Source organism: Emys orbicularis, chromosome 15 (genome assembly GCF_028017835.1).
Source record: "Emys orbicularis isolate rEmyOrb1 chromosome 15, rEmyOrb1.hap1, whole genome shotgun sequence".
NCBI classification, from domain to species: domain Eukaryota; kingdom Metazoa; phylum Chordata; order Testudines; family Emydidae; genus Emys; species Emys orbicularis.
The window spans coordinates 18,113,759-18,128,163 of NC_088697.1; the positions used below are offsets into that span (position 1 = coordinate 18,113,759).

Consider the following 14,405-nt stretch of genomic DNA (forward strand, 5'->3'; position numbering starts at 1 on the left):
GGCCCTGGAAGCCGGCCTTGATAGCCTGAGAGCACAGCGCGTGCTGACCGCCCCCCGTCTCCGCTGTTCTGGGCTCCCGAGCCATCGCCGTGCAAGGAGAGCTCAGCTTGTCCGGCCCTTGGTGCTGCCGCTGAGTGCAGAGCAGGATGCGGATAGGGAAGAGGTGGATTTGTTAATGCACATGGTGTGCTTGGATGTGGGGGCGGGGCAATCTGTTTTAAATGTTAACTGCAATATATTAACTGCTAGGTATTGGTCTTACCGTTAACCGTTTAATATTTACATCCCTACTAAGATTATCAGTAATATCAGCCAACGTTTGTGGTCAAATTCCAGGATCAGCAGCATTCAAATGATTCATGCAATGAGGCCAGGTACAGCCCAATAGCAATTCAACAGGTAGATTAGGCATTAAAGGTTGATGTCACCCTTAACCCACATGAATCCCTTTTAAACAAAGTTTTTATATAGGAAATTTCCTGAGTTTTTAGTATGGCTAGTGCTGGAGCGTTTCGGGGGTGCAAGGAAGGCAGCAGGGATGCACCCAACATCCCCTATGGCATGTGGGGATCGAGGGAGCAGGGATGTTTGGAGAAGGAGAGGCAGCAGGAGCTATCAGCCCTGCCTAAAAGTCGAGAAGAAAAATGCCTGTATTGATGGGGCAAGGCAGATCCCATGAAGTGTCAACTGCTCAGCCAGGCCAGTCACGGCTTCTCAGCTTGGAGAACCCTTTGTCAAACTGAAGAGCTTCAACAGATGCTAAAGAGCCATAAGCTCCAATCTCTGGAACTTCTCACCCCAAGAAACCTCCGCCTCTACTCCCTGATTGAGACAAGGTTGATGGCAAAAGCTCTCTAATCAATTTCTAACCACACAGTCTAAGGGGCCGTTCTCTTTCCTGAGGACAGCCCGGGGCTTTGTGACAGATATGGCAATTTCCTGCAATATGCTTGAAAAAAATCTTACTGAATTAAGTTTAAGTATCTGTGGAGTCCATAGTATGAAATGCAAACAATACATAACTGCTATTAGCAATTATCCCCAATAGCCAGAGATGGGACACTACATGAGGTAATTACAGAGAATTCTTTCCCAGGTGTCTGGCGGGTGTGTGTGTGGGGGTGGGGGGTGGGAGGGGGTGTCTCGCCCACATGCTCTGGGTCTAACTGATCACCATATTTGGGGTTGGAAGGAATTTTCCCCCAGGTAACACTGGCAAAGACCCTGAAGGTTTTGGCCTCCTTTGCAGCGTGGGGCACAGGTCACTTGCTGGTTTGAACTAGAGTAAATGGTGGATTCTTTGTCACGTGTAAGTCTTTAAATCAAGATTTGAGGATGTCAGTATCTCAGCAAGAAGTGATGGGTCTATTACAGGAGTGGGCGGGTGAGGTTCTGTGGCCTGCGATGCGCAGGAGGTCAGACTAGATGATCATGATGGTCCCTTCTGGCCTTAAAGTCTGTGAGTCTACACAACATTGTGGGCTAGGACTTTATGTAACACCTCTCAGGGGGGAAAAGGATGTGAACCCAGGAAGTGTTATGGCAATCATGCTGTTTGTAAGCTTTTGCATTTAAAGCACAGACTCTGGCCTGTTTAGGCAGTCTGGCTTGCTGTGGATATCACAGTGTAGGCAGAGATCTGTGCAGACTGAAAAAAACTTCATTCAGGAGGGAGAGACCCATAGGTCTCTACCCAAGAGAGATGACTGTTGAGGAGCTGGGAGACTAGAGGGGGTGCCCTTCAGGGACCATGGAGAGGGAATACAAGTGCAGCTGCCCTGACCTGTGACGGGCTTCAATCCCATTGGAACAAGAACCAAGAGGTGACCACCTTTACTAGGGAGTAGCCTCACTATTCACATGGCAAGCACAGCTCTCAATTGCATTGCAGCTGAACTAGTCTTGGAGAGGGAAGACAGAATCCCATCAAAATACACCTTAGCTTAGCAGTAAGTGCGCTGAGCTGGGAATCAAGAAAAGACGAGTTTAAATCTCATCTCTTCCACTCCCTGTTGCTTATACACCTGTGCACTTCACAGCCCTTAATACTGAGGAGGCTAGTATTAGCCACCCCATTTTACAAATAAAGGAACAGAAGTTGCACAAAATCACTTGTAGCAGAGCTAGGATCAGAACTGAGATCTCTGATATGGCAGACCCATCTCAGCCACCCTGCTGCTCAGAAACAACCTGCCCAATCTGATGTACTTGATGATGCTATCTGTAACTACGAGACCATTCTTCCATCCCAGAGCCAGGAATATAATTCCTAACGTCTAATCATTAGAAATGAGGCAATCCCAATTCCCAACATTTTACTGCTGTCTAGCAAATAGTTGTGTCACCCGCTGGCCAAATGTAAGTCACTTTCCTCTCTAGCAGAAGGTCCATACAGAGGATAACAGTTACTCATGTATCTCACATAGTCATGTATCAGCTGGAGAGCTGAAGGCCTAGGGTCCAAATGTTGCTGATAACATGTGAGGTGAACCTTTGGTTACACATGACAGAATTCCTAATTTTCCAGTTTTCTTTTTAAAAAAATGTGAAAAGAATTCTCACAGTGTGAGACAACGTGCTCAAAAGCAAGAAAAAAAGTCAATTAAAGTGTAATGCACAAAAATATGTTCCTCCCTATGGCCACGTGTCACATCAATGGCTTGTGTCACACCCAGGCAGGTTTGAAAGGTGAGACGTTTGATAGCTTTAGGGTACGTCTGCACTGCAGTTGGGAGGCGCAATTCTCAGCTCAGGCAGACTTACACATACTAGATCTCTTGAGCCAGCAAGCTAAAAATAGCAGGGTGGCAGCGATGTGGGACTAGCCACCTGAATATGTACCTAGGATCTTGAATGGGGCTGTATTCAGGTGGCTAATCTGAGCTGCCACCTGGGCCACCACAGCCACACTTATGTTTTTAGCACTGTAGCTCGGGCAGAGCTAATGTGTGTGTGTGTCTACCCTAGCTGGGAATTACACCTCAAAACTGCAGTGCAGATACAGTCTTAGTGAGATGGTAGCATCCTCCCTGAAGAGGATTTATGGCTTCAGTCCAGTTAACAATGGCCAACAGTGGCCATCTTTACTAGGGGAATCCCTCCCCCACTGAGAGTAAATTAGTAGCTTTCTTTACTGAGGGCATGAACAACTTCAATCCCATTGTAAGTAATGGGAAACGGTGTCATTTTGAGTAAGGAAAATAGTGACTATACTGGGAATTCTAGGAAAAACAAATCAACTTTGCTTAATTACCACCTGAATTCTTCAAATCTATCTTTGAAGGTAGATGGCAATGAGTTTTAAGAATATGGGGAGTTTGAACGACAACAAGTCAGCCATTTCCTAGCAGAACAGGTCCAAAAGAAGTAAGATACTGAATTCTAAGGTCCCATTTTTAAATTAATTTTAGCGAACTAAATCAAGATTTAGTTGAAAATCCTGAAAACAAATCTTTACTCACCGATGTGAGGTTAGTTTGGAGAAGAGACATTCTTCACAGAAAAAAGGCTAAAATCCCTGCTTTAAGTGAAAAACGCAACGTAACCTTAATACGGGAGGCACTACTGGACCTCAAATTCTATAAAGGAATCTCCTTTCTCCTGCTGTGACATGCCCAGAGTGTGAGGCTGGCCAAACCGCTACCAAATGCCTCAAGAGCCTCAAATCTGCAAGACTGAATGCTGTGACCCCCAACGCACTTGCTCTGGTTTTATAAATGGTCTCAGGGGATTTCAGAAGATGGCAGAAAATTCATAATACAGAACAGACAGTAAGAATGTGAATGGTAGCTGACAAACTAACCTTTTTATGCTGAATTTAGAATTGTCTATCGCATGAAACTGAAGGAAAGAGACGTGCACCTGAGACCAAAGGTCAACCCTCCCCATTAACCCCAGACCCAATAAAACCCAGCAAGGGTTAGTTAATTATTTGAGCAACAGCAACTCCAGGGGTCTAATACTGGCTTTATTCAATCCTATCTAGGTTCTTATACTTTGTTCATCAGCTGATCACCTTTGAGACTCATCTGTCAAACACATATTCACACGGACTTCCTCTGTGTCCTTGGCTAAATCACAACCAGAGTTGGCTGAAATTGGAAAGTTTGGGGTTTTCGATTGTTTTTGTTCTCAATTTGGATGAAAACAAATTTACTAAAATTTTCTGGCAAACCAGAGACACCCAAAATGTTCATTTCAGAAACACCGAAATTCAGTGCTCCTGAAACAAAATGTGAAACTGACACCCTGGTAGCTGTGAAACTGACAAGAACATGAATTTCAATAAGTTGTTCCACTGCAGGGAGCCTGCCAGTCACAGAGACCTGGCTCCAGCCATTTGTCAATTTCATTCATGAAATTGACAATAACCTTCCAGCAGGCTGAGCCCAGCAGCTCTGCCTCCTCACCAACCCTGAAGCTCCGGGAGCCAGAAAGGCACTGCTGGTCCCCCAGAGCTAAAAGTGCCCTGGGACTTTGTCTCTCTGTGCACAAGAAATAGGTAGAGGCAGTGTGCTTGCTGATCTGCTTTTCCACACCCTGGAGCTAAGGGAAGGCGAGGAGGCGGCAGAGCGTCAGGGCACACTGCTGTTTCAATGGAAGTGTAGCTAAATATGTAGCAGGTACGGTGAAACATTTCACTCACCAAAGCGACATTTACTGATGAATCTAAGTTGTGTTGGAAAATTTTCGCCAGCTATAGTCACCACCTCTTAGCTTCTGCTTCCCATATATAAAACGGGATCATCTGCATTTACACTCATAACAGTGCTACAGAGATTGTGGTTTGTAAAGCTCATTGAAGATGATGCCAAGAATTAGAGGTGTAACTAACTTACCTGTTATTGTTCCGACAGTTCCGGCAATTGATGCACTCCGAGGGGTCGGTCTGAGGCACTGCTGTGTACATTCCACCACCCTGGAGGAAGAAGGGGAAAAAAACAACCCAAAATCAATTGAAACACAGGCATACAAGATGTAGTCTATGATAAATGGGCACAATGTAGGTTAACCCCCAGGACCGCTCATTTAATTATGAATCTTAATCACCGTATCAATCTTCAGATCTGTGTTTTGTTATGTGGCATGGGAATACTGAGCTTCTATTATACAAAGTCTAGTTGAGTTTTCTGCCAGCATTTGTGTCAGAGAAAAGTAAATAACTGTAGCTTAGACAAGCACGTAGTAATTTCCCTGGCTTATTTTCAGTCTAATATGTCCAGGTTTAATTTAATAAACACACTATAAATATGTTTATTTTTAACGCTGATGACAGACATGAAAGCAAATTCCTATTCATTACAGAACTGTGCCCCGTTTGGAGTGACAGGGTGTTAAATATTCAGGGCTGATGTCACAACATAAACCCATCCCACTTTCCTGTAATTACTCCGATTAGATCAGTTTACTTCACTAAACAGACTTTTGAAACATTTTATATTTTTACAGATGGGGTAATTCCTTCGCCAGCAATGACTCTGGGGTGCGAGGGATTTTGTGTTGTTGGTTTTGGCTGAACAGGCCCATTGCAAGTAAGTAAAATGGCCAGATTAACACATACCTCATTGTTAAATACTAGGCGGACACTGATGTGAGTCATTTGAAAATGGTACTGTACCGTTGTGTTACAATTCTGCATTTTCTTAAGGGGAGCGAGTTTGGGAAAACGAATTCAACCTCTGAGTTTGAGTTAGGTTGGATAACTGCTTCTTCTCCGGTATTTCTTATTTTCGTACGCCTCTGCACCAGGTCTGGTCCTACATTTTGCAGACCTGTGCACTCATACGTGTGGGACTTGTGGGGCCACTCACACCATGTCTCTCCCCCAGGCCTCTTTTCTTCATCTTCCCAAACATTGGAGCATTAAGAGGGATGCCAGTAAGAGTGGGGATATAAAGTTCCTTTGCTCTGTATTGTGATTATGCAAGTCTCACTTGTTCTGTGCAGGAGTGGAGTCAGCTGCTGACATCCTTGCTCAACAACCTTCCACGGCATTCCAAATGGGGAGATGAAAAGAAAGGCAGGTATTTACAAGGGACAGTCCTCTAGAAACAGTACGTCCTGTGGAGATCTCATGGGCCTGCTCCACACAGAACAGCGCAGGGATCTAAAGATCAGCCCCACATATGTGCACCTGGAACACAGGGTCCTATGTGGTTGTACACCATGTACATAAGCTTAAGGCAAGCCTTGCTCTGTGATTTCCACTTCTTACCCTGGAAGGAGGAACCACAAAAATACCAGCCACAGAGTTCATAAGAAAGCCTGTCCGTAGAATATCTACAGTCCGTGCAGCCCCCAGATATCTGGAGAAACACATCTGTGTGCTTATCTAAACCAAAATACCAAAGCTTTTGAGGATCGTCATTGTTAATGTTGGTTAGATAGCTTTACAACGTAAGAAATCTTTAGGCCATGGTTGTTCTTTTAGGCAAAGGAAAAACTGCACCTTTGGTACTTAACTGTGGTGCGAAAAGGAAACCATGTGATGAGATGAATAGTCTACATTCCAACCCGGAGTTATCTGAAGTGGCAACTACTGTGTAAGTGGCAATTTGCTGTTGAATAAAATGAAATACTTGTGTTCAATTACTAAAGCAAACAATCGTCCCATTTTTTCCCTTTGGAAACAGCGTTCATTACATAGACTTTTTGAACTTTTCCTTCAGTTTTCCTGGGCAACATTCACAGTTTTGAGTAGGACCCGTGATAAAAGTGGAGTAAGTTTGAATGTAACCCATCTGTTTCCATAGACAATAATGAAATCATTATTCTCTCTTGGAAATGGGACACGTTTCAGAAAATTAAATATTTTTCCACAGCACACAAAGGCTGGATCACAGATTGAGGCCAGTTTTTGTTACTTCAAGAAATGAGTCTCAAAAGTTGCAAATAAGGGACTCAGTAAGGCAGACTTATTTATTATGTTGTTGTATTTCAAGACCGGGGGGACATTTTCTTTTATGAGACCCCAGCTATGTACACGCTGTGGTAAAATTAATAGCACAGCTTACAAATCACAGATCTGAAACAGGTGTGCGTGTGTGTGTGTGTGTGTGGGGGGGGGAACAGTCAATTCGTGAAGCTGCAAAATCAGCAACCATCATTAAATCTATTTGATAGAAAGACAGAGAAATACCATATATACAGTACAGTATCTCAATCCAGCATTGCATGAGCCTCAAAACTCTCAGACTAAAAACAGGGATAAGAGGAGACTCCCCAGAATAAAAAGTTATTGGTGCCTCTAATCCTAATCACCACAGGAAAGCCCTGAAGATGAAAATAGGAGAAACACCAAGCCCAGCTACTTCCACTGGCACAAAGATAGGGTAACTGGTAGCTATTAGCTCCAGCACAATGACTTTATTTCCACAACTGATTTGACTAGCTGGAGCTTCCTTTTACATCTTGAATAAAATTCCAAGATCAGGATCAGGACCCTTACATTGTACATGCGTCAAAGCACTCTTACATTCACTAAATGGTGGGGATGTTCATAATCCATGTGTGTCCTGGATAGAGAGTTGGTGTGTCCCAGGTAAAGGCCAGTCCCTCCATTCAAGCCACCATTCATGATCCCATTAACTCCATTGGGAACCTTGTGATGGAGGTGTGGACAGCCATTACTGAGACTACCATTGCTGATGAAGTTTCCATGTATGCTGCCATTGATGCGGCTTGTGCCTGGTAAAGTAGCGTATTCGACCATTTGCCCATTGATATCTGCACCTTGGTAGAGGTAACCAGGAGGGTCATACTCTGCAAAGGGAGACCCACAGAGAAAAAATTGTTAGCATAATTTTGCTAAAGTGTTCTAAGTATTCAATGTATGATTAAAGAATATTTTATTTTTCATCATACTTCTAAAACCAAAGTCAGATGAGCGTTTCAGACATACAGTGTGACTCATCTACCCCTTTTCAGGGTTTTTATAGTAGCCATAAATTGTAACATCTAAGTGTTTAATATGCAAATGTTTTCCATCTCTACAATAGCTATGTCCACATACTAATCCTCTTGGTCTGGAAAGAATTTAGCAGAAGATATTGCTCAGTAAAAATAGGATTTTAAAACAGGACCATTTGCATGATCAACAGGCTTTAAAACTCTATGGCAGAGACAATTTAGCTTATTCTGGTCCTGCTCAGTTTCAAAGGAAGTTTTGCATAATTTGGGTTTGCTGGTGGGGAGTATGGATCATAGTTAAACAACCACAGACTGTGCAAATAAAGCTAATTAAAGTACCAGAAACAGAGGGAGCTATTTAAAATGTCATGTAAGACTCCGATTGCTCAGAGTATTTGCTGGGAATAGAAGCGGATCGTTTATAGCAGTGTACAAAAGCGAAGTATTCCATAGTACTTCACAGTGTGTTTCTAGTCAGAAACTGGCAGGTTTCTGCTTATTAACAGCTGCTCCACAGCCTTTTGCCAGCACTACAATGAGCCTCAAAAAAAGTGCCACAGGATCTTTCAGTTGATCTGGAAAAATTAGAGAGAGGCAAAAAGAATGTTGGCTTTACACTGCTATCTAGAAAAACACTTACGCACATGCTTAAGTCTAAGCATGGGAGTACTGCCATTGAAGTCAAAGGGACTATTAATATGCTGAAAGTTAAGCACGTGGCCTTAGTAACAACACAAGTGAAGAGTTTCTATCACTAACCAAATACCAGTTTGATCATAACAGAGGATGCACTGTTCCCATTTGGAGCATTCAATATAAAAGCTATATATTTATTGTCTAATTTTCATTACCCTCATTTTTTTTCATATTAAACTAGGGCTGGCAAGAGAGGAAACCAAGAATAACTTACTCTGCATGGCGTTTTGCTGGCGATTCTTCCACAGACACATGGCAATGAAAACTATCAGAATAAGGACCATCACTCCAAGGACACAGCCCACAATCAGATATAGCATGTCGCTGCTCCGAACAGGGCCATTTGATGGGCCAGCATTACCTCCACCGGCACGATCAGGAGAATTAGGTGGTGTACTCAGATCCTTCATTGGATATTCCGATGCTCCAGGTGTGCGTTTCACTGGTTGAAATACAGGAGACAAACATGGTCTTGTGAACCCAACTTGGAATGAAGTCTGCAGAAATGTTATTCTACATGTGTTTATTTATCTGTTATTCAACTATACAGTTATGAAGTGGAAATAGCTACCATTAAATTTAGTATCCAATGATTTGTAGATAGAAAATTTTCAGCTCAAGATTTTTACATTAGCTGATGAGGTCAACTAACATTGGATGGTAACTATTTGTTTTAGAAAATACCTATTATCTACCTACCTATAATCCCATGTATCTAAGCCAAGTTATACTTCAACAAGTAATTGAACGTTAGCATTGCTAGAAAGTGCACTAGCTTCCAACCTGAAAGAATACAAATCTTTCCACTTCTGAGGTCAGGAAAAACCACAATATGCATTTCTGTCAACTAACCATTGCCAGATGCCCTAATTCTATCTGACGGGAACCCTGCTAACCTTTACTGTTTTCAAAACTGCATTCTTCAGGAAATTAACAACCAGGTAGAAACCTTACAAAATTCAAGACGACGTCAATATGACACCTGCACTAAAGTGAAAGGCACCATTTCAGCAGCTATATATTTGCTGGCTACTAAGTAAATACATACTGAATTTAGCCACTCTGTGTTCCCCAAAAACAATGTAAAGAATTAGTTATTGGTAATTAATTTTGCAGGACTAAATTTTTCCATCCGTGAATATTACAACCAAGATTTTAAATGAGGGTTTGTACTGAACCTTTTTAATATTGTATTTATAGCATTAGAATTTGTTTTGCTAAAGGTTAGCTCATGCTTAGGGAATCTAATAGAGAACTGTAAGACCAAGTTAGTTTTTGAATGCTAATTACCTCTTTGAACAGAAATGACCAAACAAGCCCTATTCCGTGTCTGGAGTCTCATCAACACTCACCTTGATCTGCTAAAACATGTTCAATACAGACTGCCTGGTCTACATTAGGATTTTAAGATGTGTCTAGCTAACAGGATTTTTAAACATTTTCTGCCTCCTAGTCTGGACAGACCCTGTGTGAACAGGGTGATCACCCCTGCCATCTCGTCACAGTTCTGCTGGGGCAGTGTCAACAGAGGCCCACGCTATGTTGGGATGAAATGAGTGGGGGCTGAATCCTCCTTCCTCTGGGCAGACTCCAGCTTGCCTGAAGACAGGAACAGGAAGGAATGAGGCCATCTTGCTCAAAGAGAAGGGCCCAAAAGGCTGCTTGTGTGGGTGACCCCTTCCAGAGCCAAGCCAAGAAGGATCAAGGCTAGAGCATGGGGACAGAGACAATGCTTGCTCCCATTTGGGGTTGTTGCTTAGGGCCCCAGATTGCCTTGATTTCGTCCTGAAAGAGGTCATAAGAACGACCATACTAGGTTAGACCAATGGTCCCTCTTGCCCAGTTTCCTGTCTTCCAACAGTGGCCAATGCCAGGTGCCCCAGAGGGAACAAACAGAACAGGTAATCATCAAGTGATCCATCCTCTGTCGCCCATTCCCAGCTTCTAGCTAAAAGAGGCTAGGGATACTTCAGAGTATGGTTTTGCAAGCCCTAAAGGAAACGTCAATATGAATGTTTGACAGCAGGTTGTCTCCCTGGTATAGTCTTAAAATCTTGAAGAATTACAGAGCTGTTGATAACTAAGCCAGACTCTGGGTAGGATATGTTCCACCAGATGTAGGTGGTCTGAGAGATTGCAGCTCTCAGCCCTGCCCTGTAAGGTAATAGGTATTGCACTGTAAGTTTGATGTGCACGCTTGTAGACTCCTCTCAGAAGTAGTGCATTTGAAGACGTATTGTACTTTTAGTGTCAGCATATTCCCTCTGCAACGTCACTTGATTTTAAAGATTAATTTGCTTAAGAAACCAAAGTGACTGTGATCGTTAATTTCTTTTGCAAATAATTACTCTGACATTTTCAGAGAACAGTATTCCTATCTTCTTGCCAGAGGCAGGTAGAATTGATGTGTGTGGCAGCCAACTTACACATCATGAATTAAGAATTTGAACAAGTCCCGAAGAGACAGTGTAGGCAGAAGTATATTATCTCCAGTAACCAACTAAGTCACAGCAAGATGGTGTCTGCCTAAGGAAAGGCCACCAACACCAGATGAACTGGGACTGTCAATAGATCCGATAGGTCTAAACATCTTTGCAAACGGCCTTTCCTGGAGACAAATGCATTGGTCTCTATACAGTTAGAAAACCTCAGCAATAGTAAATAAAAACAATCCTCCAAACATAATTATAGGAAATGGCATCAACTTTTTAAAATAAATGAGAGTGTCAGCGAGTAGAGGATCAAAGGGTAATTTTCTCATCAGGCTTTACATTTGACATTACCTCTCAGATAAACAAAAGTGCCTCCACTCACCTTTCGTCTCGCACATCATTACGTTGCTGTACTCACTTTCACCTCCCTCATTATAGCACTGCATTTTAATATCGTAAGATGTTTCTGGCTGCAGGTGGCTTATCAAGTGCCACTGCTTTGTACCTAGAAAGAAAAATGAAACGAGATTTGTTTTCTTGTTTGCTATGAGACACTTGTGAGAGTGTGTGGGAGAGAAAATGTCTGAGTCATGGAAGAAAATATAGCTTCATGCCCTTTTCACTGGGCAAAAGTACAATGCTGGGTTGTCAGCTTTGCTTGGTGAGCACAGAAAGCATTATCTTTAAAATATTACATCTTGTACTTTTAAACAGAGCCGGTGGAAACTCTTCAGGCAATGTTTTTCGGTCGGAAATATCAGAATTCTTCGGTTCTGTTCTGAATGAAATCAATTTAAAAATCATGGAATTTCCTATGAAACGGAACTTCTGGTTGACACACACAATTCTAACTTTAAAGACAAACGAAACTTGATTTCTTACACTTGGAATTACTCTTTCCATCCTGAAAGATTCTTAAGCACTTTACAAGCTACAATACATATACACAGGAATCTCTTCATCCATCATTCACATGCACGCCTCTAGGGTGGAATGTGCCAGCTGTTTAACAACATACAATGTTCATGGCAAGTAGTGAGACAGACTACTGTATCAAACTGAAACAGTAGAAGTTTAGGGAGACAATGTAATTATTCTCACATTAGAATTTGGCCAGAGTGCTGTGATATACCCTGACTCTTTCAAGAATACCATGGGATCGTCAGTGACTATAAATGCGAGGTCCCAGTTAAAATTCAAGTCACCCAATATTTTCACAGGAAGGATTCAGCTAAAGTCGATGTTATGACCTCGCCTATCTCAGTTAGTAGAAGCCACAAATAATTTAACTTATACTTTATGAAACATACTAGGGAACACTTTCAGATAACAGGCCTGTCTTTCTCACTCTCCCAGCCTCTTGTGGCATGGACTCCAATCCAAGCAAGCTTTTCTAATAGAATGATTTTGTTAACTCTGGCTGCTAGCCAACCTTTCATTTAGACACCCTCCTGAAGTACAGAGCACTTCAGTGTAAATCACTCTCAGTTTTTACTTTCACAGACTTGTGACAAATTTTAATAAACAGGGACCCTTTTTTGAGAGTTTAATTAACTGTTTGAGCACTTCTAATCCCTCTTGGAAAATACCACCTTGAACTGTTTCCACTGTTTCTAAGAAACTGTCATACCACCTACTGATTTAAGTATTAATTAAAAAAATAAAGCCCACTTGGCTGGAAGGGCTGTGCCATCAAGATTCCATTCTAACGCAACAGAGTTAAAGCTGCAGTACAATTCCCACTGCAGTGTCACTAAAAATACCCTAAAAAGGAGGGTGTTTTTCACTCTACGACATGAGGAAAGCTCTTTTAAACTGCTTTCTTTCAGGGCTCCAAGTGGGGAACTACTATGAAACACAGCTCTCAGTCCACACACACGAAAATGAATAGATGCCCCAAATAATAACTTTTATTTAAATATTGGTTGATGCTGGAATTGGCTTATTCCTAAAGCACATTTTTCCAAGGCTTTTTACTTCTGTCTCCTCTCTCCCTCCACCCCCAAACATTCCTTTCAGTAATTACTATACCAGGTTTTAGGTTTCTGCTTCAAACCATTAGAGGAACTGGAATCAATACAGGCGCTTTAACTGTGCTCTCCCTGCACCATTAGGAAGGGAAAACATTTAAACAACTGACATCAGACTACATTTAGGGTTAAAATTCAATCTCCAAGATCGAAGCAACAGGGAAAAATTCAGCCCATCTAAGCAGGAAAGGGCAGGTTTAATTTTGCTTTTGCTGAAAGGTACAACTACTGGAGAGCCATATGATGCAAACACACAAACATTTTTATAAAATTGCTTGTGGCAACTTTTATAGAGGAAAAACCTTCTGTAAGCTTTTGACTCTGTCTCAGAAGACAAGACTTAGCAGGAAATGTTATGAAGCTTAAGGCAACTCGTTAACTAACACAACCATCACAACAGCTTTTTCACTAGTAAAAGAGTCTTTGTAAGATAAAATCTTCTGTCAAAACACTGATTCAAGAGTAGCCATTTGTAATGTGTAAGGGTTAACCAAAAGGCCTGGCACCCAAGTTAAGGATCACATGCTTCTTTATACTTTTTTAATGTAAAAAAGAATCCAGTCACATCTGAATTGAAAATAGCGTTCACTATTTTACAGAAACATGGTAAAAAAGCTTTAATGTTTCAAGTTGCTACCATGTGAATTTCAATTGCAGGCTCTGGGATAGCTGAGCAGCTGCTAATGGTTTCAGACTGCCACAAAGATTTCAGTATGCATAAACTTGAAAATCAGGAATAAGCCAATTTCACAGCACAGTGGAGGCACATTTAAACAATTGCCCTGTGCGCAACATTCATAAACACACAAGTTCTGTGTCACAGAAGGCTAAAATATGTTTACAGACAAAGATACTGACTGCATAAGCTTTGAAGCGACCCTCTGAGCATCAACACTAGATATTTAACAGTCCTACAATCTGAAAAAGCTTACGTCACACCTTACAGTATTGTGCAGGCTACAGTCAAAGAAGGAAGAATTTGAAAAATAAGGGCCCGATCCTGCCTCAACTAAAGTCAATGGCCAAAAAAACCCATTAGCTTCAACGGGGCAGAATGATGCTGCTACATTTATTTAAGCCAGATGATTAAGAGGGTGTTAAAAAATGTAAAACGTGACTACTACCCTTCCATGAAAATGATGATCTAAAAGTTCCCAGCAAAATAACCCACTGGCTTACAATATCGGTTATCAATGTGTTCGAACAGCAAAGTGTGAATTACGCTAAAATGTCAAATTAGCTAACATTTACTGAATGTTGCAGTATCTTGGGCTCAGAGAAGCTCCCTTATAACAAAGAGTAAAAAATTAAGCACCTACTAACAAATAACTGGAGAGGG

The 14,405-nt window shown here is 41.8% G+C and overlaps 1 protein-coding gene across 1 annotated transcript in view; it reads right to left on the reverse strand.

The window, feature by feature from the left end:
* CDON (cell adhesion associated, oncogene regulated) overlaps positions 1–14,405 on the reverse strand; it is a 57,231-nt gene that overhangs the window by 9,134 nt on the left and 33,692 nt on the right. Inside the window, exons 14-17 of the mRNA XM_065417123.1 lie at positions 11,419–11,541; positions 8,819–9,046; positions 7,475–7,761; positions 4,839–4,918 (exon numbers count right to left, since the gene is read on the reverse strand). Coding sequence (XP_065273195.1) covers positions 4,839–4,918; positions 7,475–7,761; positions 8,819–9,046; positions 11,419–11,541 — 718 coding nt within the window. The remainder of the gene's footprint in view (positions 1–4,838; positions 4,919–7,474; positions 7,762–8,818; positions 9,047–11,418; positions 11,542–14,405) is intronic.